The sequence below is a fragment of the Lepeophtheirus salmonis genome, chromosome 3 (assembly GCF_016086655.4).
Source record: "Lepeophtheirus salmonis chromosome 3, UVic_Lsal_1.4, whole genome shotgun sequence".
Lineage (NCBI taxonomy): Eukaryota > Metazoa > Arthropoda > Copepoda > Siphonostomatoida > Caligidae > Lepeophtheirus > Lepeophtheirus salmonis.
This window is the reverse complement of record NC_052133.2, coordinates 6,791,898-6,816,996: the sequence shown is the minus strand read 5'-3', so window position 1 is coordinate 6,816,996 and position 25,099 is coordinate 6,791,898. Positions and strand designations below refer to the sequence as shown.

The window sequence follows — 25,099 nt, the reverse complement described above, 5'->3', positions numbered from 1 at the left end:
CTAATAATTCAATTTAGGCAGCATTAAATAAATAAAATCTTGAAACTTTCCTTTGACGAAAAATGGGAGGCACATTTATTTGAGCCGGTTTCTCGTGTTTAATTTGTGGTACACACTATTTTCTGTATCACTAAAAAAAAAACTTTTTCTATAATGCTTTCTTTCATTTGAACTCTGATGTTAATTATATTATAGCTTACCTTTTGTGTAAAAGTCCATTGAAAATAAAGATTTATTGTCAATTTTTGAATATAAATTAATTAATTTCATTTTATTGATATTGACTTAGTTGGACCTTGCCTTAGATAAAGGGATTTTTTGGTTAATTTCATTTGAATAAGAAAAAATCCTTATAGACATTGCAACTATATTTTTTACAGTATTGAATGAGTGTTCATAAAAGTTATAATTTGCTTGATTTTCCCCTTAATATAATTTAATCATTTATTGCCTCCAAAAATAGAATAACTTGAATTAAGTTAGGGAATATTTATTTAAGTGTATAACTGAAAGTTCTATAACTTTTTATTGCAAAACACCATTAGTCGGTTTTAAAAAAGTCAAAAACATTCAAACTTGAGAATGAATATTTAAAAAAAAGTAAGATAAATTATGTATCCACTCATTTTTTTAAAGATATTTTTTTTTTTCTTTCGGTGAGTTAACTTTTTTTAGTTAATTAAAATTACCATTAAATTTTTTTGTAGGAAATATGTTTATTTTTAAATTATACTAGTTAAATTTCAGTGTCTATTTTTTAGGAAAGAGAGTAAAATATACTTTGTTTTGCTTATTTTAAGCTCCCATATCTTTCTTTATAAAAACCAAATGACCTCAAATAAAGTCAAATGAAGATTCTAAACTATAGCTAAAATACCTGCTTATTTTATCTCGTCCCATAAATTAAAATACAAAGTCGAAAGTTAATCGAAAATCCCCATTATTTGCAATTTCTCTGTTGTATCAAATTTCAACTAGTGTTAATTTTGGCATTCTTTGCAAATAATTGTGGAATTTTTTTGTATGTTTTTCACATGTTATAAAGCAGTTAAATACCACTAATTCTACTCAACGAATCAAAAGAATAAAGTAATATAATTTATAGAGCAAAAAATAATTCATTTTTTTTACTAACTAATCAAATTTTACGAAAAAAAAAACACAGCCTCCTTTTACGTTGACACGTCTTTATTGCTCTAAAAACCACACGTTAAACCATTGGTTGTGCATACATGCATAATACCATTACTATAACAAAAGGTTTTTATTTAATTTTTGGTCCATCTTTGGGTGTCTATCAAAAGAGTAATATTCTAATAAAATTTGACAAAATAACATTAAAGATTAATGCATTTTAGAAGAAAACTATTACATAAATGTGTATAGAGAGATTGAATTCTCTTTTCTAGGATGCATCTTAAATTATAAGTACATACATTAATATAAAAAGAGTATTATACTTATAAAAACAAAAAGCTCATTTAGAGAAAGGATTGGGAGGGTTGAATTTAAAAAAAGAAACCGAAAATGAATATGATATTTTCACTATTTGAAAAATCTATGAAAGAAGATAAATTATCCTGTCATGACGTCAAGCTGACAAAGACATTGGTAGGAACTACTACTCCGTTTTGATCATCAGTTCTACTCTGAGGCCAACAACGACTTTCACTTTTAACACCTCAACCTTACATTCTGTCATGTATTACCACACTCACTCATGATTACACTTTACATTGATTACGAATGACAGAATACTGATAACAGTTTTAGAAAAAAAAAAAAAAACTCTTGTCATGACTAAAGTTATAAAAATATGGCATTGTATGAGTGCAATACTTTTTATAGTTGCAACATAAACAGCGTTGTTTTATTTACCCATATTATCATCAGTATGATTTAAATCTTGAAGAGATGTATAAAGTAATCAAAAAACCGTGAAAGAAAAATAGTAATACTTTGGATTTGTTTTGAAATTATATTCGTAAGTCCTTGTTGGACTCAGAGTAAAATTGAGGATTGGTATTTGGGTAATTCCGGGGTATGACCTTATAAGATACGGAGTGAAATTTCTGTTTGTTTCCTTCATTTTTTAGCTGATTGCCATTAATCTAATGAAACGTCATGACAACTAAACTACTCTGCTGTAAAATATTATTCAAATAGTCCTCGATGTAGATTTTGGGTCTTTTTAGAATACCATCAAGTCATACATTTTACATCTTTAGGTATTAATAAGGTATTGTAATTATGGTGAAACTACTGGAAGTATTTTTTGTAGGGATATATATCAATATAAAAACAAAACCTTACTAAAACTTTATAGTCGGAATCATCACTTTACGGAAGAAAATATTCCAGTGGAACAGATGCAACAGGACGAGGATCTGATGCATCAGCCCCAGGAGGAATGCTTAATTTATCAGCTAGAAATTATTATTTTAAACGGAATGCTTCGAGTGCTTACAATATTCTTACTGTTTCTTCAACATCTAGCACAGGGAATCCTTCGAAGAAAAGTTCATGTAACTGCCGAAAATGTAGTATATTTAATTTAGATGATTGTGAACCAAAGGAAGTGTCTTCTGTCATCAAATATCTCAGATTTAGAAAGGTATAAATTACTTCCATATATAATAATACATTTTTGTGGTATTGTGCTACTTAAGAGTAAAGCTCAATCTTTTAATGTCGAGTCTTGTTAAAATTATGTTTAAATACTTTGTTTCAAAGTCCATCTAAAACTTAATACAGTTAATTTTTATTTGAATAAAGTTTTAATGAAAAATTATCTTAACTTGCTATAAAAACACTTTGTTGCTCTTGTAACAAGCGTGTAAAGTACATGTACTGAGTTGAGGAATTGACGTTCATTTAATTAAATCTTCCATTTTGACTCTTTGAAGGGTGAATTTATCAAAAAAAGTACATAGATTTATATTGATACCGTTGATATTCACTTTTGGGTAATTTCAGTCTATAAAATTATTCCATTTTCAAAAGAAAAAAATACTATTTTCTAATTTCACTGAAGATTTAAATTATATAGTTCCATACTTGTCAAAATGTTTACCTGCTATATATTTAAGACATAAATACTTTACGAAAATAAAAATTTTAGTATATATATTTTTAAATTTTCTTTGTTCACATTTATGAAATTTAAGTGTGATTAAATTAAAAAAAACAATCACTCACATAATTGAACCAAATAAAAAATCTAGCTTTTACAAAAGAAACAAAAAAACTTCGATATTCAACTTTAGTATTAAAAAAAAAAATCGATATTAGTGCTGAATCAGAAATTGAATAAAAGATACTCTTTTTCTAAATAAAATACCAACTTTTTACATTTCGAATAGTTTCATTTTTCTAAAAGCAAAAAAAAAAAAAAGTCAATTTTCTTTCTGCTTTTCAGACAAAACGATACAAATAAGTATTTATTTGCCTATAGGTTGTACAATCTCAGACTAAGATGACTCCAAATAAAACATGTTTGAATTTAGCAAACAATTAGCTAGTTAATAATTGATATATTTTCATTACTCAAAAGTTGTAGCAAACTTCTAAAAGCAGTAAAAATATTTAAAACTAAAACTTTTGAACACTAGATTTGATTCGAAAAATAAAAATAAAATACAGATTCGGGATCAAACCCAATTGTTAGCGATCACCATTAACAGCTTGAACGGGTTGTAAAACGTCATACCATATGACACCAGACTGGTCCCAGAACACATACAGCTTTGCCTTCTTTCTTTTCTCACGTAAAAATCACAACTTTGGAATTTTTCAAACCACCTGAAGCACTGCACTCTGCTTAGAACATGTCCAACGTAAGCTTAAGAAGCGTTTTTCTTCAATTGGCAATAGGAAATCAATTATGTCCGCACATCGTAGTTTGTAGGCGCAAAATAAGAGATTTTTAAGAGCGAAAAAAGTGCATTGTTGAATGAAACTATACAAACAATGACTTAAATATTGTCGAAATAAGCATTTAGATTTTTGGACCGGTTTGTAATGTCTAACTGGTGACACCTAGGGGCCCATAGCCGAAAGTCTCGTTTAATAGTATTTGTTAATTAAGAACTCCCTGTATAATTTCAATTTGTTTTTGTCTTTATGGGGTGGTGAAAACTAATACAATCAAAAATATATTAGATTACTCCCTAAGTGTGTACACAGATAAAAGGTACAGCTATGATGCATTTGTATACAAGACGCACAAAAAAATATAAATGTATTTATAAAAGGTGGGGGACTTAAAATCCAGAAAATTTGAGGATAATCTATATCACAATGTATTTACCAACATTAATTCAGCAAAACACAAATTTTTCCCTCTTACATGACGGGGCCTATAGTGAAATCAATTACTCAAACCGAACACCGTTAGCTTCAATTATAGCCTGCCCTGAACCTTGTATAGGCATTGATGAGGAACTCCTTGTCCCTGTTGGCCAGTGCCTGGAGAATGGAATCCCAGAAAGAGTCAATAGTGTTATGTGCACGTTGGACTCTCTCTCCCATACAGCCAACACATAGTTCTCCAAGGTGTTCAGATCCGGGTAGCTAGAAAGTCATACTTTCCAAAACATAAAAGTCTGAAATATGTTAGTTTTTACGGAATAAATCCGGTTCCAATTACCCAATTTGGACAAATTGTACTATTTTAAAATTTTAACGTGACCAAATTTGTTAGCATCAATTAAAACACTCTAGTATAATTGTCGATGGAGTTATTTGCATCCTTTGTTCGTGTGCTTGGCACGGAGGTACACAAAAATGGCTGCAGGGTGTTAATACTCGGAGGAAATCTCAAAGATTTTTTACTTTTTTCTTATACAGTTTCGTCAGTTAAATCTCATGAGCACACTTTTATAAACATATTTTTCAGGGTTGACAAAATATTGAGCTCTAAATATCTTTTGGATTTAAAATCGCAACATTCTATTTTAATATGTATTTTTGATCAGGTTACAACCCAAGCTTCTTTATTTATTCCAAGATCTGTATGGACAAAATGGGTAGTTTTTTTTTGTATAAAGTAAGATATAAAGAATCATTAAATTAACACACCTTTACTGCCCGTCATTTTTACAACGTCGTTTGTGAACATTGTAAAAACAACAACCTCGAAATTTAAATATATGTAATTACATGATGAATAGTTGTACGATCATAATAATGAAATTATTTATACTTTGTATGATTTTTTTAACTATTTCATCCATTTTTTCAGGAGTTAATAATATCAATAAAAATGTTAAAAATATTTATGTAAATATATAACACATTGACCGAAAATAAATTCCTATTTAAATATAATGTAGGCAACATGAGTTTGGTGTTCACACGCTATAAATTTTTTTGTTCTCATAGTAAAATCATTACATTTTTGTTCTTAATAAAATGTATATGAAATACTCATTACCTTATGCAAATTTTGGGTTCAAATTAGTATCTTTCAGTTTTTATGAGGTTACTTGTATTATATAAAATAATATTTACAACATTATATTTGTGTACGTTAAGAAAAAAGAATCCAAGACATCCCAAGAAAAAGCATAGGAGTGACTTTTAAGCTAAATATTTAATTAAGTTTGCTCTATCTCAATTTAAAATAGTTAAACATACGAATAAATCCTGAACATGGGATTATCAAAATATGTAAAGAATTCTATTAAATTTGATCTAATTTTTCAGGAGCATGCTGAAAAACATTGGAAATAGGATGTAGATTCAAAGGAATTAGAAGCAGATAAATAAATGTAGGGGTGTATAATATCACAGTTCACTAACGCAGGGTTAAGATATATATATTTTTTCATTTTATGTTTTGTGTAATTATTTAAAAAGGGATTCATGGTTTTTTTTATAACTAAATATTTATTTTTTCCCTTTATTTTCCTAGTTCAAAAGAATGCTAAATAAAGAACTAAGTCATTTCTCGGAGTCCAAATCTGGAAATCAAATATCGGAATATATTTGCAACACTTTTTTGGATAAACAACAAGAGGTAGATATTCATCCTCCCATTGTCAACAAAGCGGAACAGTCCCTGGCTCCACCACCACCGCCTCCCTCGACCTCTTCCAATAAAAATAACTTATCCATCAATAATAATAATTGTAATAGCAGGACGAATAACGACACAGAATGTAACAATAACGATGATGATACGGTATGTGTGGATGTGACGCTCATGAGTCGAATATCCGGAGTCAAGGTATCGACAATTAAGCCAGTGAAAATCTTGCCAAAATTTGGTGTGGAAACCAATCAGGAAGACGATCTTTCATCAGTAAGTAAATACAGTTGATTAACCCCTGATCAGTAATTTTGCCGCGTACATATCCGCATATCTATTTAGGAAGGACTAGGTGCCTAGTCGGAGACATTTGCAGGGGGTGGGCTGGAGGGGTTGTTGCACCCCTTAATCTACATTTTTTTTCCAAAAAAATTAATTTCTCACATTATTTTCCAAAAATTATATTATCTGTTATAGCTAGTTAATTTTTGAAATATATATCCAAATAGTTTAATATTTTAATACTTTTTTAAAAATGTAATATTTGAAATATAATTTTTGAAATTTTTTTGTAGATAGCTATTCATTTTTTTTTTTTTTTTCAAAAACTTAATTTTTAGTTTATAGCTCTGGGCTTATGATTTTTTTTTTGATATGATTCAATTCTTTTTTTTTTAAATATAGGTTTTGAATTTTTTTTCCGAAAAATTAAATATTAGAAATTTTGTATTAGTAGGTTTGGATTTTTGAATTTAATTTCAAAAATTCATAATTTTTTATTTTTGTTTAAAAATTCCCCCCTCCCCCACCAAAAAACAACAACAAAAAACACGCATATATAATCTTGTAGAGGCCCATGCTAGAATTATCTTACACACAGTCATGATCTCAGTTGAGGCTTGAAGTAATGTATGAAACTACATTGATAGAAGGAGATGAATGTTTCAACAAGTAAAGACTCAAGTTAAAGTTTAAAACTTTAAAATAAAAGCATAAAAAGGAGACGAATACACTATGCAGCAAAATTAAAGGCGGTGGAAATGTACCCGGAAAGATTACATAGAGCCTGCATAACAATCCAAATATATATCCAGTAACTTTTTTAAAACTTTTAGGTCATTGTGGATATTAACCGATGGGGCGTTGATTTGTTCAAAATTGCAGAATTTTCAGAGTCCAGGCCGCTTACAGTAGTTGCGTATACGATATTTAAGGTAAGACCTCTATTTTTCGAACCTTTTAAAAAATACTAAATTGTTTATATAACCTAAAATTCATTGATAGTAACCAAGTGCAATGCCAGCTATATGCTAACTTGTTTGCAAAGAGTTATTACAGAAATATGAAGCCGTTATTTTGCTATGAGTTTATTAGTTGTAGTACCAGGGCGTTGCTCACCTTCATCATTTGGAGGGGGGTATAATCGAACCAAGTATACTTAATTGTTTTAATAATATAACCAGCATACATTTTTGTTGCCAAATAGTGAGGTAAATAACAAATTTTGACTAAGATTAATGTTATGAGGTCAATGAATGTGAAAGTAATTGAAAAATCAGAATTGCTTCATAAAAATTTGTATATTAGATGAAAGAATACATATTTTTTTCATTTTTGGAATTGTATTAATTTTTAGAACACTTTCTTGCTTGATACCCTAGATACGTTCAAATTGGCTGGAAAATGATTGTCATTATTGCTTCATTTTCTTCATATCTTTCAAAACATTGATCTAAAATTCAAAAAAATAATTCATTTCCTTAATCCACTTCTTATCGTTTTTTTCTAAGGAGTTATATCTTTTGTTTGAGCTCTATTGTGCCAATACGAACTGTAGTTAGTAGTTATTTGTTTAGCTATATAATAGGGTTGTCTTATGTTTGTAAAGTATTGTTTATCTAATAATTAAATATATCAGCATTAGCTGATTTAAGTCCTACTTTGATACTGATCATATACATACAAACAAAATGGTCTATATATACAATTGAGAAAATAAAATTTATTGTCATGTTTTATCATCGTGGAAGTATAATTTATAAGTAATATGTAAAACATTACATAATAAATTACTACTAAAGGCTCACTAAGTAATTGTTCGTATGTACTAATCAGAGATACCGAGGGGCCCATTAAGACACATACACTTTATTGCTAAAATTCAACCATATTTAATTTGTTTATTATCAATAGAATTTCAACAAAATGTATACCATAAATTGATTTATGTATGAACTCTCTTAATAATAAATAATGTCTGGTACCCACTGCAGATGTAGTTTTCGTTCATGGCGTACTTGTGCTGGCTAACAGTAGCTTTTCTCTTTGACATGCACACAAAATGGTTTACTCGAGGGAAGGTGGTATCGGAGGTGTAGAGGGGCCAAAAGTGTCAAAAAAGATATCAAAAGAACTCAAAAGACTCATTCAAAATAGTCTTGCAACTGACAAAATGGCTTTCTTTCATTGCTGGTGTCAAAAGTTACATCTCCACCCACACAACACTCTTTCTACTCACTTTTTTGACCCCCTCCCCCGATCTTGTGCATGGCCCCTCATGAACTTGAAGGGATCGGGCAGGGATGTTTTCTTTAACTCATCTGGGGCCAGTTTGACCTTTTTGACAGAGCCTTTCTTTTTCTCCAATGTTTTGGACTTGCTGACGGAGAAACAGTGATCTTTGAGATCCCCAACTGCGTTGATTGTGCGAATGAAAATTCTTCTATTTATAATAACACGTTTAAGTGTTATTTCCTCGATTTGTACGTAACCTTAAGAGTTCAAGTTTGGTGTATAGTTTGTGAATTGGAGTCGAACGTTACTCTATAAATTATGGAATTTGTACGGTATATGTATATTAAAAATTACACTATTTGAAATTTTAACATTTTTTTAACTATTTCAACTAATGTGCAATTATGAAGTTTAAATTAGAGTACTTAAAATACTCCAGGCATGGCTAAAAAATATATTTTAACATAAATAAACTAAACAACACTAGTTTGGGGGTCTCTAGAAGGGTACTAGGAAAGTTACTCAAGGTATTTTTTTAATTTTTTGATGAAGTATATTGTCCAAAAAAACAATTCCCTAATTTTATTTAGTTTTTAGCTTACAAAGTTACTCATAACAAAATCTATAAAACTGATTAAATTACTTCAAATCTACGAAGTTTTGTCTGAAAGAAAATAGAAAATTTGTTTAGATTAACTTTTGTCATAAAAAGGCTTCTGTTTCAATATTAGGCTCTTAAATTTCAACATTAACTGGTCACACTAATTTAAATAAAAAGTTGTAAATGTTACAAATAATTCGTGAAAATCACTTAATCATTTTCAACAACTAAATTCAACTTAGCATGATAGCCTTTTCAAGAGCATGCTAAAGAGTGCTGCCATAAAAATGTTGTTAAATTAATCGGAATCGGAAATCAGAGAATCGGGTGTTGTATGCTGGAATCTTGATCGGTATCGAGAAAAGAATGTTTAATTTGGGATTGCGATTCTTATTTATCACTGGTATTGAACTATTTATTACTTTTCTCAGCTATGAAAAAAAATATTGTTTTTATGTTTTTTTAATACGAGACTATTATATCATTCACATTAGGAGTATTGAACAGGTTTTTACATGCTATATTTGTTAATGATTGTTATGGTTATAGGATTGAGCAAGGGTTCTTAAAGTAGTCAATATTGATCCCCAAGTAGTAATGTTAATCAGGAGCATTTTGGATATGTTAAGAAAAGAAAACAAAATCATACATTTTGCGAAATGTTTTGAAGGAGAGCAGCTTAACTGTCATGATGTTTCATCAGTTCAGCTACAAACAGCTGTGACGAGGGACAAGAAAATATTCAATAACTTGGGTAAGAAATAACACGATGACCATCCTCAATTACAAAACTCCAAGTCAAACAAGGACTTACACTTACAACTCTGCAGAAAATCCTCATTATTATCTTCCATTTTTAATGTGCATATGCAAATACTCAGTCAATTTCTAAATATAATTGAATGTTGTAGAAAAGGGAATAATACAAGCAAAAAATAGACGAGCTAAAAAAAAGAAAAGAATACCCGATTAACAATACTATGTGTCTATGAATAACCAAAAAGTCGGTAATGATACAAATGAAGCTTTTCACAAAAAGTTACGCATTAAATTTAAAAAAAAATTGTTTGTACTTTTATTCGAAAAATAATGATCATTATTCAAATATTTAATAAAATTGCTCCTACCAATTATGAACCAAGGTCCACAAAGTCAATGTCATTCAAGAGATTAAGCACAAAATATTTATAGTTTTAATTTTGTTAAAATTATATTGTTAATTAATTAATTAAATCTTGTTAAGGCTTAAAATTCAAAGATATTTAATTAAATTATGCATTGAATATTTTTCTATAATATAAACTATGATATAAGGGTCTTAAGAAAATGCTTGTTTGTCATTATTTTCAGTCTAAAAATGGAAATATATCGAGTTCAAAACAAAATACAGAATCAATAAATAAAACTTTTACATCAGTTTTTTTAATCCTACCTTTAATTCAGGCATTTGAGAATTATTGCACTTAAAGATATTAGCCCCGAATTACTATAATTGTAGATATTTTAGAATTTAAATGACTGAGAGAATAACTAAGATCAGCTTTAGATTATGGATTATAATAGATAAATTTGATTATTGTTTTCAATTCATTTTTACAAAATGTTTCCCCCTAATTATTCCCCTGTGTTGTTCATATTGTAAAATAATCATGGTAAGACAAACAAGCATAATATGTGGCAAGAGCAGTGATCTTCCCATAGAGTTGACCCCAACCGTTCGTACTGCAATTAACCAAATGATATTATTACATGAATTCATTTTTAGTAGCTTTTTCTATTGATATTTTCCGTAGAATTAAATGAAATAGGCGGATTCTAATTTTAAATTGGATTGAATTGATATGTTGAGTTGTAATATTTTTATTCTTTGATAAATAGCAATTTAGAAAAGTAAAAAATCGAAGTTACATATTCAAATGTCATTGTATCATATTAAACAAATCAAATTAAATATTCCTTCAAGAAGTGTTTATGTCACTTGTTATGGTTCTCAAACTCTTTTTTTCTCTTTGTAGAAAAAAATAAAGTTAATCAAGAGACAAAGACATTCGTTTTCATATTTTTTTTCCGATTCCAGATTGCTCTAGCTATACCGAGATTTACAATTTTCTTCGCTTACATATAAGAAGATTGTAGTCTCCTAATTTTCTCAGGGGTTTGCATCATTACAGACAAGATCTTTTTCTTGACATATTATGATATAACGAAGTGAAAATCACTGTTCTAGCATGATATTATGCTTGTTCGTCAATGCATAAGTATTTTCATATTTGAATAGCCACCAGGTCAACTGATAATGGAGAAGTGATTTATTATTTAAAGTACTACAACAGTTTTATTATTTAATCGTACAACAAAAGTATATATTCGTACTACATTCGAACCACATACTACTGTGTGTTGTGTTTAAATAACGATCATTAATGTTTAAATAAATAATTATTCTGCAAAATAAAATCATTAATTTATTTATATGACTTATTTTGTATATAACCAATACCTATTATTCATACTATCATTTTAAATTGAATTAAAATATACAATCGTGTAGGTATAACAATAAATTATCCATCATTTTTCGTCAAATATCTCAAATATTCCTTCAGCAAAATGTCCGAACGACGAAATATTCTTCAGTAAAAGGACCATTCGTCAAATTGACCTTTGGACAAAAATCTTCTCACGCAAATCTTCAAATAAGGCAACGAAACATTAATAGAATAGTATAAAAAATTATTCCAAATGAATTTTAGTTTCTTTGGTCTACATTTTGATTAATGTTCCACTTATATTCTAAGATTAGGCATATTCTATTTTTGAATTAAAATATAGTAAGAAAAAACGATATTAACGACGGAAGATATGATAATAAACTTTTGAAATTTATCTGAACTCCTTTTTACAGAATAGAAAATATGATAGTATTTTATATTTTCACATTAAAGAAGCTCATTTTTATGTGACAATGATTGACAAAAGATTTGGCCCACCTGTTTTTATGACAATACGAATGGTCAAATATAACAAAATCAAAGATTTTAATTCCAAAGAAGGAAAAGATGGGGCCTACAAGATTAGTGAAGAGACTATTGGAAAAGCCCAGTGATATTTCGCTAGAAATATGTCCTCAAATCATTCATGTCAACTGTTACACAAGATGGTTGTGTGTTGAACTCTATAGACTAATGAATTTCATTTAATAGCATTTTACCTCTGTCTTCTAACAAGATAGGAAAATCAAAATTTATCTCATTTTCTATTCAGATGTAACCCCTTTATAGCAAATGTTTGTCTGTTGATTAAATGGGTATCTGCTAGTTTTTTACCTCATTATAAATTATGCTCATCATTTGAAATAATTTTATATAAGTTAATTTTCCTTTGTACCATTAACTATATCAATCAAACAGGTCCCTAATAATATTTTACTATTTTAACGCTGTTCTAACATGATACCTTGATTTATATTTTAAAAATCTTTTTTTTTTAATAGATATAAAAATCCTGATATGAAATTATGAGCAAATTTAATTTACAAAAATCATAACTTTTTTTTGAAAAATAATAAAATATGGGAATAATAATTTAATCGACGGAAAAGGATTTGATTAACTCAAGTCAGATTTTATACAGATTTGAAGATTGAATTTTTAATTTAACATAAAATAAGATTAATAACGTATGTAAACACTAGATGTAAGTATATTTTTACTAACTTACAATCATAAATCTCATTTATATTAGCTAGCTATACGAGTAGGTATATGGTATGCATACATACTCCATTTATTATTTTATACTAAAAATGTAATATTTATTAGTGCTGCGATGCAGTTTGAACTTAATTTTCAGGTTCGTTCTAAAAGGTTTTTATGGAATGATTTGGACTGATATTTCGGTCTGGATTGCAATTTCAGTTCGGAGACCTTAATTTAATTATTTTAAGATCGTGGACAGATTTTTATAGTATACCTATTAGTTTTGGGTCGGTCCTAGGACTGATCCTTATTGGTCTTATTTAGAAACTACAACAGATGAAATTACTTAGTTACTACTAACGCTGAAGTTATATCATAATTCATAACCTCTTTTAAAAATACAAGATACCTGTAGAAAATGAGGGACTACAACATTCTATAATACATTCTAGCTATTCTTTTTCTATTTTCTGAATTCTTATATTCTTCAATCCGAGCTATGAGTAAAGAAAATAAAAAGGTGATAGGACCGTCGGACTGAAAGACCGATGTACCAGTACTTAGGACCATTGAAAGGTACAAAAGATAGGACGGATTAAAAAAAAGAATGAAAGGGGCCTTAAAAAAAGACTAATAAGGGGATCAGTCCTAGGACTGATCCAACACTACTCAATATAAAAATCGATTTTCTCCCCCATTCCTGATTTATAAGTTAATACGTATAAAGCATGTCCAACAAAGAGGTAAAAACTTTTTCTAGTTGATAATCTGAATAGGATTTTCTATTTTTCAAAGCTGTTGTCAGTATTAATAAATTCTTGTTGAGAGAACATGTAATTATTAAGTAACTATCATAGGATTACCTGGTGTTGCTCGGGCCAAGGAGTGATAGAAAAATCCCATTAACTATTTATTCTTAATGTTTAGACCCCTTCAATAAATTGAAAACAAACAAACAAAAAACTAGTACGTGTGCCCAGGAAAGAAGAACAAGGGTTTGCTCTGGAGATTTAATTCTTTGCTGGAGTTGGATTAGAATTGAGGATCGAAATTTGAGTAATTCCTGCCTATATTTATATATATTGCTCCATAATAAGTGGAATTAGTGTATATTTCCTTTGTGTAACGGCTCCTTGCAGCTGATCTAATAAAATCTTATGACAGCTAACCTGCTCTCCTCCAAAACATTCTTCAATTTGTGAGGGTAACCACGTTAATGTTTTATTTTTACATACCGGTGGGACGTATATTATACATAAAGAAGGGATGAAAAGACTGATGATTCTTGTGCGCCTACATATTTTTCTTCATTATTTAATATGAAGTGGGGGTGTTAACATCTCACTCTAAAGGAAGAATCCTCGTCTATTTTTGGTGTAAATTGATTTAAAAATTCATATGTATATTTGATTTTTATATGATAATAATATTTTCTCTGCACTAATGTTATTTTAAACATAGATCTTTATTGTAGGAATTTAAATGAGACCGAGCCAGGCCAATTTTTTTACAAGACCGATTAATGCCTATTTTTTCTTTGAAACTGATGTTAACCATATTAGTTTTATCTAATAAAATTCAAAATAAGTTATCATACCGGTCTAAGATTTTCAAACTAAACCCTATCACGAATACTTATATATTTGAAAGCAATAGTTTAATATAACATATATAAATATATATATTTCAACTCTGGTGGTAAATACGTCGAAACCTATGTTTTAAATAACTTTTTGAATAAAATAAAAGATTGTATCAAAGGTTTGACTTCTGCATGAGTAAATAAAACAAATATGGGTTTTTTAAAAATAAACTTGATTACAGCAATCCAGCAAATAACTTTGATTGGATTAAAATAAATATATTATATTTACATTGTACATTACATAGGTAGAGTTATAAATTTGAAGCATTTTCCATCGAGTGAAATTTTATCTTGTTGGCAATCGGAACAGTGATTATCTATTATTTTCCAAGGCAGTTATCATTATTCATCTATATATTAAATATGAATGTATGTGTGTGTATGTATGTCATTCAATCACGGCAGAACCAATGGATGGATTTTAGGAAATTTTTAATGTAGGTTCGTTCTTATGGCTCCAAAAACGGTTCTAATAACATTTTTTTTGGGAACTCAGGACCGTTGCCGCCTTTAAATAGCATTTCAAAGTACTTTGCCTATACAACCTGAGAGTATTTCAAAAACTATAAAGGTTCGTTGATGATTAGGGAAGCGACTGTAGAAGAATTTAAACTACATCTGAGTCCAGCTGCCCACAACCCATGGCCAGAGGTGTATTCTAGAATATTTGAAGGGGCTCTTTTTACTTTTAAAAAAACGGCAGTGGTAAAGTTTAAAAGGTATTTTGGTCCATCACTTCACATGTACAAACTGAGGTGCAGGGTGTGTTCTGGATATTAGGAAAGTTTCATGATGCTCAGGGAAGCAGCGGTGGATAAATTAAACTTGACTCGGGTCCAGCAGTTTATCTGTACAATCCGAGGAAGGGCGTGTATTATAGAGGATTGGAAGGGGTTATTGTTGCTTAGACATGGAGTTGAATCCCGGTACTTAACCTGTACAACTTGACGACCGGTGTGTATTTTGGATATTAGGAGGGTTTCACGATACTCAGGGAAGCTACGGAGGAGAATTTTACCTTAACTCAGGCCCAGCAGTTCGCCTGCACATCTCGTGGGGGGATGGGGGGGGAAGTTATTCTAGCATATTGAAAGGGGTTCTTGGTGATTAGAAATGGGGTGGTGGTAGAGTTTAAAATGTATTTTGGCCCACTACTTCACCTGTACAACCTGAAAGTATTTTTGGATATTAGAAAGTTTAATTGATGCTAAGAGAAGCGGCTGCGAGACAGCAAATTCAGCGTCTGAAATAAATTAAAGCAACTACTTCCTCATCGCTTGAAAGAACAGTGTCTATATATTAGTATAATCATACTTTAAAAAATCATACAAACATAGGAATAATTCTTCCAATTTTACGGTCTTTATTTTTTGTTTTAAATTAAGCAGAGTATTTCTTAATTAAATTGCTTAATGTCCCGGCTAAACCTACTCTAGTTCATTCTTGAAGAAAAAACATCTAAAAACATAAAGTGCCTGTGCTTATGTATGACGAAGAGTTACTTTGATGATTTGTTGAGGTGTTATACGAGGGTGGTGTGAAAAGTTTCAGACCTCAAAATAAAAATGGCAGTAAACGTAAATAAAGCCTTGTTATATCTATTCAGTATCTCGACTTTTTCGAATTATTTTATTCCAGATTTAAAAAAAAATAAATGAAAAATATGAAAGAACCTCATTGACTTATAATGTCGTCAAGAAATCAAAAAAAAAAAAAAATTACCTTGAGATACTTCCTCCACATATACGTGTTTAGATATGTCTAAAAAAACACTCTATAGTAATTCATTACTCCTAACCGTCTGGATATACCCTTGAAATGACTCCAGAAAGACTCAATCAAAATATGAGATCCAGTTAATGTATCCACAAAGTTATAGTTATTCACAACAGTAAAGTGGGTCGTATCTAACTCATTCCCAAGGTTGCAATAGACTGCCTAATCGTCAAAAATGAGATTTGGTCCCGGGACAAAGTAAGAAAATATTCAAATAATTTTGATCGATAAAATTATAACACAACATCATATAAGTACCAAACAAATAATTAAGTTTGAACAGGGGACATAATTATGGATTCTAAACCAAGCGTCAATACGATAAAATTTGGCTAGTTCATATCTTTTAAAGTAACTTTAAATAATTACCTTATTAATAATAGACGTGTTGATTTTTTAGTCATTGCTTATTTACTATCATTGTATAGTTGTTAGATATAGAAGTATACTGTAAATGCTCCTATGATTGTATAATCCAACCTGTAAACATATAGGAACAATTTTGATGTATAAAATCATCACAAAATCAAAAGATAATTAATGTAATATAATATTAAGACTTATTATTAGGTACCAAATAATTAAGTTTGAATAAGGATCATGATTAAAGACTATAAACTAAGGGTAAAAATATTTCGATTAGGTGTAGAATTCACTCTTATGCAAGTTTATTGATGTACAAGAAGAAAAACACCACTACGAATTTAGAAACTAATTCTCCCACGCAAAGTATTCCTGATAGTAATTCTGCTGTCATGATTGTGGTAAATATAAAAAAAAGTCATAATGTCTTATTAGATATGATCTCCTCCGGCCTCATCCGTCATTCAACCGGTGGACGCCGAGAGAACTCACACCTACCCTCCTTCGAATACACTCTAAGATCCAAATTTACCACTTCTTCCACAAGATGATACCTTCTATTTAATGTCGAATTGCTAATTATGCCAAAACTAATAGCTACATGTCGCTAATCTAATTAATCGTCATGGCAGCCAAGCTGCTTTCTTTTTAAACATTGACAGGGATCCTTGTCATTTTTGATATCTTTTTTTTACATATCAAAAGTGCTTATAATTTACAATTCTATTTTACATATGGAATATTTGTATTCCCAAATGAGGATAATTTACATTTTATAAGCTTACGTCGGCCTCCATCCGAAAGATATCTTCGGCTTCGGCTATATCCAGTAATGAAATTAAGTTATAACGGAAGAGGAGAGTATTTTCTTAGTACTAACACAAAAATTATTATTTTTCCAAAGCTTTTATAATTACTCTTAAAGAGAGAAAAATAAGTATAAAGTAAGCCCAAGTGTCGAAAGATGATGAGTTTTACTGCCGAGTTATAAGTTTAAGTCCTTGTGGAATTTTGGAGTAGAATGGAGGATCGACCTTGTCGTAATTATTGTCTATATGTCCTTACTAGATATCTGTTAGTGTCATCTGGTGAAAAATATATTACGGAAAAACTGCCTTCAAATATAAATTGAGACAAACGAGCACAAATACCAGGAATGATTTAAAGTTGATAATTTGTATTTCATTTTGAGAGCATATTCGTATAATTTTTTCTATAACTAAAATGAATTACTTTTTTTAAATAAGAGGTTTTGGTCTCTAGTGGCCTCCATATTGATCTGGGTAATATTTTTATTCTATATTAAAAAAACTTTTCTCCTGTAAATTTTCAGCCTAAATAAATTGGACATTTCAGAGTTGATTTGTTATTCAATCGTCATCAAAATAAAAATAGTAGAATGAGACAAAGTACATTTAAATCTACATATGTCACGTACCAGTACCACGCTTCATTCTTTGAGGTATTTATGTAATTTACTTGTACCTGCAATTTATTTAAGTACATGTGTCAGTACTATGAAGACTATATTTCCATATAGTTTTGTCTCAACCCTATTTCATGAGTTAGTCTACTTTCATAGGAATTAAATTGCTGGAATTTAGCTAAGGACCAAAGTGTACCGTTTGAAATGGAGGAGATAGATCTAATCATTTAATTATAATTGACGAAAATATTTATTATTTGAGAGAAAGCTTTAAACGAAATAGTGGAAGTCTGTTTGAGTGGTCCATTAAATTTTAATGAAATAGAGTTAACTATCACTCGATTGTCAGTTTTTTAATAGTTCCCGGATTTTTTTAAATGCGTCATTATTTGTACTGTTGCGCACGTATTCAGCAGATATAATTTATCATCCTGTTAATTAAAATAATATGTTCATAGTTCAATGATCCAATAATAATCTCGTGTTAACAAAGGATTTTGAAACTCCCCGTGGATCCATTATGAAATGATTTTTTTCGGCAAGGTATTGTCTATTTTATACGTTTATTTGAAAGATTTGTTGAGTATGCGATAAAATTAAAAAAATATAAAATTATTAGGTTATTATTTATATATTATTTTGTGCTTCCTTCCGACTCTTTGAATATATCTTCACACGTATTTGTGTTAACCTGGCTATACTGGGAGAGGTATATACATAGAAAATAATTATTTATCAAATATCTTTAAAGACAATATAACGAAGAATTTAAAAAAAATGCCAGAATTGTCTCATTTGCGCTATAATATTTTTTTTGTATTTATTGTTGGTGTTAAACAAAGATGTATAACCAATTTTAATTGTCTACTGTGATTCTCAAATGGGTGTACGTGGAGAACCTCCAGGAAGTTGGTGATATTTAAACAACAAATATATATTTATTTAATACATAAAAAAAGTAGCAAATATGTGTCTCAAATTATATTTTCAAGGGCGTAAGTAAATTAAAAAAGTTTTAGATCCACTAGTTTGTACTTTTAAAGTTATTTCAAGTAAGATACCAATGAATGATATAATAATTTATTCACTACTAAACTTGAAGATTTCGAATTACCGTGCAATGTATGATAAAAAAATAACGTATAATAACACAATATGAGACATGGATATTTCAATCCCGTTTTGGAGCTAAAAACTTTTTCCCACCCATCTGAAATTTGGCATGTATGCTTGTTTGTATGCATAACATTTAAATATAACTCGACATATTGATTTTCTAACTTTTTAGCTTTCAGCCCGCCCTACTTTACATGGTTTTATATTATTATTTAGTGCTTTCTTGTAACCTATTTATAGATACCAGCTTAAAAGAGTTGTGCTATTTTTTATACTTTGTCATTTTTCCTTTTTCTTTTCGGCGCAATTTTTTCCAATAATCATATCCATAAAATTCATTAATTTAGTTATGATACAAATTATCAATATTTTATCAGCTTTTGTATCCAATTGTCAGAAAAAATAGTTTTTTCTTTACTCATACAGTCATTATATATGTTTGATATTTTACTCAGAAAAATCCACAATACTTTGCCAAAAAATCATTTCATAATTGAACCACGGGTAGTTGCAAAAGTTTTGTCGTCAAGCAAATAGTTTAGAAAAGTCTTACAAACTTTTTATCAAGTTATTACATATAAATCTACATTTTTTATTTAATTAAGATATATGTTTGTTGCAATGTTATTTCATAATACATCATTAACAGCTTTCTAAGTGAGACTCCTTGGCAGTTCATGACGTTCAAGAAGTTGACGGCAAAGTTCTTCCAGTATTTTTTTTCATCAATATCTATCTAAAAAAGTTACTTTATATATAGATATAAACAAAATTTTTAGTTCAAAATTACTTTCCTTTTAAAAACAGGCCAACTCAGACGAACGTGTTAAAAACGATGATAAAAATGACTAACACCAAGTTTATATAAAATTTAAGCTGCAATAGAATAGTATAAAAAAAATAAAAGGAAGTACTGTAAAACAAACAAAAACTATCCTGATCTAAAATTCTGAAACTTTTTAAAATTGCGAGTAATTTTATATACAACCATCAGGTATCATGCTGAGAATTAAGAATGCAATTTAATTAGATTTCCTGCAAACTTCTAAGTTGATATTTTATCATCTGGAATTAGAACCATAAAAATTGTATTGCCAGTAGTGAATCCCTCTTAATTCCCCAACTTCTAAAGGTTCCAATTGTGTTAGTTTCTCTATGACAAGACCCTTATCATTTTAGTTTTGGTTAAGTTCAGACTTCAGGGCTTCCACATTGGAGTAATACCTTCCATAGATCCTACTAGAGTTGTAAATTTTAAGTATTTTCTAGCCTGCAAGTTTTTTTGACCTGCTCAATCTGAACAGTGATTTGATTTTCCATACCTGATTTATTTCTTAAGTAGAGAAGATCAAAGAAGAAAATATGTGTAAGTGTATGTGATTACGAATTATGGATAATATCATTGGTTAAGCTAATAAAACGTCATGTCAGCTAAGCTGCTCTCCTCCAATATATATTATTGAAATTTTCGGAGCTACCATTTAATTTTTTGGTATTTTCATATACAAAATGATGAGAATTTACAACTCTTGGCCTTAATCTCTACATGTCACCAATAACTGTAGTTCAGACTGTGGAGATCTGTAGATTTTTGGGCGAAATAATTTTTGTACTTTAATAGAATGTTGTTGTTTCATCACCCCTGAATACTTAGATATCCCCATAGCTAAATAATGGATAAGTTTTTCTTTTTAGAAGTTCAAGCTGTCAACTTTTTGGCAGTGATATGTGTCGCACATTCGAAACGTTTTGGGTTTTGAGCCATGATATATATGTATAAGTATTTCAATTTAAGCAAATGTATCAATAATAGTTTGATGTTACTTATAAATGTGCGTTAGAAGCTTTTTATTATTTCCTGCAACACTTTTGCAACTCCCAGTACAACAAAAAAGTTGTTGAAAGGTTATTTATTTATTTTAAATAATTTATTTAAAAGTTCCGTCATATAAAAATTAGTTAAATTTGTTTCTTATTTTTTCAGGAACGTGATTTATTCAACACTTTTCAAATTCCAGTTTGTACCTTTTTAACTTTTCTAACAGCTTTGGAAGAGCATTATTTGAAGGATGTTCCTTATCATAATAACTTACATGCCGCTGATGTCACACAATCCATTAATGTATTACTTAGTTCACCTGCTCTCAAGGTAAGCAGCCTTGTAATATGTATCATGTTTAATTTTTAATTTTGAGTCCTAGATATTTACGAATAAAATTTTTATTTTCTGCCTTTTTTGTTTTGTTTAAATCATCCTAGATTTTTCATTGAAAATTAAAATTAATTTGGAACTTTATTTTCATAATAGATGTGTTCTAAACTTTCTATTTCATATCTAGCTTCCACTAGATTTTATATATTTTCTAGAATATCTATCTGATAAAATATCAATTAACTCTTTTTTCTTTCGTTTTGTTAAATATATATAAGAGTTACCATGTTTGGTTTAAAAATACATATTTCCTTTAAATTATTCTTTTAATTTCTCTGATGAATTCATATTATTATTTTTTTTAAATTTTCGTATCTAATTGATTTGTTTCATAATTTTTTACCCATAATTTTTATTTTATTTGCTATATTACTCAAAACTATTTTAAATATATACTATTGATGGTTCAAAAATATTTACAGGGTGTTTTCACTCCATTAGAAGTTATGGCCGCTGTTTTTGCAGCTTCTGTTCATGATGTAGATCATCCTGGTCTTACTAATCAGTACCTTATAAACACAAGTGAGTTTTTTATTTTTATATTATGTGCTACTAAATAATAATTTATCCTTATCTGGCGTATATAAAGGACCATATAATTCTAACTAGACATGGACTGATATCAAAATATTTTCTGATATGAATTATTTCCCGATCAGATATTTTACAAATAGTTAGATGTTCCCGTATCCCTGAAGGCTTTATTTTTTTTGTCACAATTGATTTGTTTCGTTTAACAACAGATTCATAACCAAGGATTCAATATTTATAAAAATTCCAAACTAATTATTTATTCATTACTTTTTAATGACAAGATATGAGAATATACCATGTATAATTTAATTTATATGTTGAATTTTTTTTTTTTTAAGTTTTAACCAAATATGACAGTCTCAAATTTTTATTCGGCTTTTAATTCTGACCAATCAATTTGGAGGTCTAATAATTTAACCTATGTTAGTGAACATCTTTTTTATAATTTGGTTAGTCAACTAGGTAAAAAATAAAGCCTTAAAAATAAAACGTATTTAGTTAATATTTTACTATTTAAATTTTCTGTCATGTTTTTAGCTATTCCATCCTTTTTACTAAAATAAATATCAATTAAAATGCAATAATACATCCGGAAAAAAATATTTCTTTTAAAATAATCATAATGGCAAAAATGTGAAAGTTTAACAAGATGTTCAATTTGTTATTCTTACTATAAAAACATAAATTTTTCTTTTTGATAAAAATTTATATGAAATACTCATTATTTTAGGCTAATTTTAGAATAAAATTAGTAGCAATCAGTTCTGATAAAGTTGCTTGTATTATATCAAATTATAACTGCAAGATTACATTTTTCTGGCTACAGTTGTACGTTTGTGTAATAAAAAAAAAAAGAGTCTAAGAAATCAAAATTGGTAAATTAAATCTGACAAATAAAAGGAACATAAAAAATGGATCTACGTAACTCAATGGACAACGCGCTCAAGAGAAATTATTCCTTAACTTAATGTGCTTAGGTTTGATTTTTTCTGGAGAAAGAAATATAAATAGACTTCAAAGACCATTCCTAGGTCAGATGGAGTAAATGTAATAATTAATATATATATATTTACTTATACTTATTCAATGAAACTCAATCTGACCAATTCAAGAAACAAATAAATATAAATTGCTAAATCCTAAGTAAAGCATTAATAAGATAAATAAGGATTTGCAAAATAACGGATTTATTTTGTATATATTGGGGTCTATAATATCCAAGTTCAATAATAGAGGGTTAAAAACATGTTGATCATTCTTCACGTTTTTGCTCTTCTTAGTACAGGCTTTAATCGAAATGACTAACTTGTGAGGGACAAACCTATTTGAATAAAACATTTGTGAGTTATAAAGTACGAATTCATCAGTTTGAACCTTGTTTAGTTATGTAATTAGTAGGATGATGCTATAAAAAAAGGATCAATTAATATTATGAACAAATTTGACAAGCCTTTGTAAAGAATAAATAATATTTTTTTAACAAATATGGGACACAAAATTTGTATAGCACTTTTTTGAGAAAATGACACTTGCACATGATTGACCAATTTACATTTGAGCACTCTCAGTAGTTGGGCATCTCGAGGACCACCGTCCACGCCGTCAGCAAGTCCAAACGTTGGAGAGGAAGATGGGCTCTCTCAAAAAGACCAAACTGGACTTGAAGTAGCTAAAGAAAAGAGGCCATCCCTTCAAGTCCATGAGAGCACAAGCAAGAGATTATTGGGTTTCACCTATAAAAAAGTGGGTAGAAAGGTTCTTGTAAGGGTGGAAAGGTCAATTTTGACAACAGCAATGAAAGAAACCAATCTCCTCCGATGCAAAACGTTATTGATTGAGTTTTAAATTAGTCTTTTGAGTTCTGTCGAAGACTTTATTGACACTTTTAGCTCCCCTACAGCACTGATGCTAACCCCCTTCTACACAATGTGGGTGCATGTCAAGGGGAAGGACTGCAGTGCCTGGTAATTAAACAACAAGGCCCTCAAGACCTCTGTTATCCACCACTAGGACTCCATGAATGAGGAACGCTTCTGCAGCAGGTGACAGGCCTTCCGACACCGCCTAGAAGCCGTCGTTGCCACTAAGGGTTACCACATTAATGATTAAAAAAGCTCGGAAACACATCTATTTATAATATCGATTTTGTTGAAATTCTAGGTATTTTTAATTAGTAAATGATATCTCGTTGTAGCTTAAAATTCTTAATGTTCAGATTTTAATAGACCACTTGGTAATTTATAAGAGATACATTCATCTAAGTGGGAATGCTCTGCGTATTAATCTGTATATAAAAATTAAATAATATATTTTTTCCCCATTCCGTCCTTTCTTTTATTACATTCTATTAAATATAACAGAAAATTACGATATTTCTAAGTATTTTCTCCGATATCATTTCGATACAGATACTGGATATTTCCCCTGATATATTGGTTGCCCAATATATATCTTATATATGAGCCCATATCTAATTATAAAGCATTTTTGACACAATATATTAAAACTATTTAATTTTAATTATTGACATAGTTTTTTGTATATATATATTCTTTGTATTTTTCTTTTATTCAAAATAATTTATATAATTATTGAATCATAAATTTTTATGAAATTATCATCCAAAGTATTGATATTTTATAGTGTCTGTATTAATAACTTTAGTTATAAAACAAATACCGGTAAAATTAATTTTATATTCCATCTCTTCGTTCATGAACTAATATTCTTATAAGAAATAATTTTTAAACTTTTTAATCTTCAATTTATCGGGAGTACTATTTAGTGTCGAAACTGAAGAAATTTAATTTGGTTCATTCTAGTAATAATTCATTTTCTGAAATTTTGCAATTTCAATCACGTTTGGTTAATTTAATAAATTTTGTTTGTTTGTTACTCATTCTTCAGACGTTTTTATTTCATATAACACATATAACTTTAACAAAAATTACGAATACTAATTTTGTACCCCGATATCTCTTTATTAATGAATATGTCATTCCAATCTTCATCAAAAACTAAAGTACATTGTTTTGGATATACTTTTACAAAAAATATTGTTTTGATATTATTGGATATGTTGTTCGAATTAATTTTAAGAATATTTTTTTTATCCATGTATTTAAGTGATATACGTATTTTATCATACCAGTTGATATTTTACGAGTGTAAAATATGAAAAAA

The 25,099-nt window shown here is 29.0% G+C and overlaps 1 protein-coding gene across 7 annotated transcripts in view; it reads left to right on the top strand.

The window, feature by feature from the left end:
- LOC121114280 (3',5'-cyclic-AMP phosphodiesterase 4C) overlaps positions 1–25,099 on the top strand; it is a 531,705-nt gene that overhangs the window by 488,617 nt on the left and 17,989 nt on the right. For all 7 annotated transcript variants that reach the window (XR_011779171.1, XM_071886949.1, XM_071886954.1 and 4 more), the window contains 4 exons: positions 5,915–6,304; positions 7,147–7,245; positions 21,155–21,319; positions 21,805–21,904. Coding sequence is in view for 6 of the 7 variants with exons in the window: in XM_071886949.1 (XP_071743050.1) it covers positions 5,915–6,304; positions 7,147–7,245; positions 21,155–21,319; positions 21,805–21,904 (754 nt within the window). In the remaining variant the exon portion in view is untranslated. The remainder of the gene's footprint in view (positions 1–5,914; positions 6,305–7,146; positions 7,246–21,154; positions 21,320–21,804; positions 21,905–25,099) is intronic.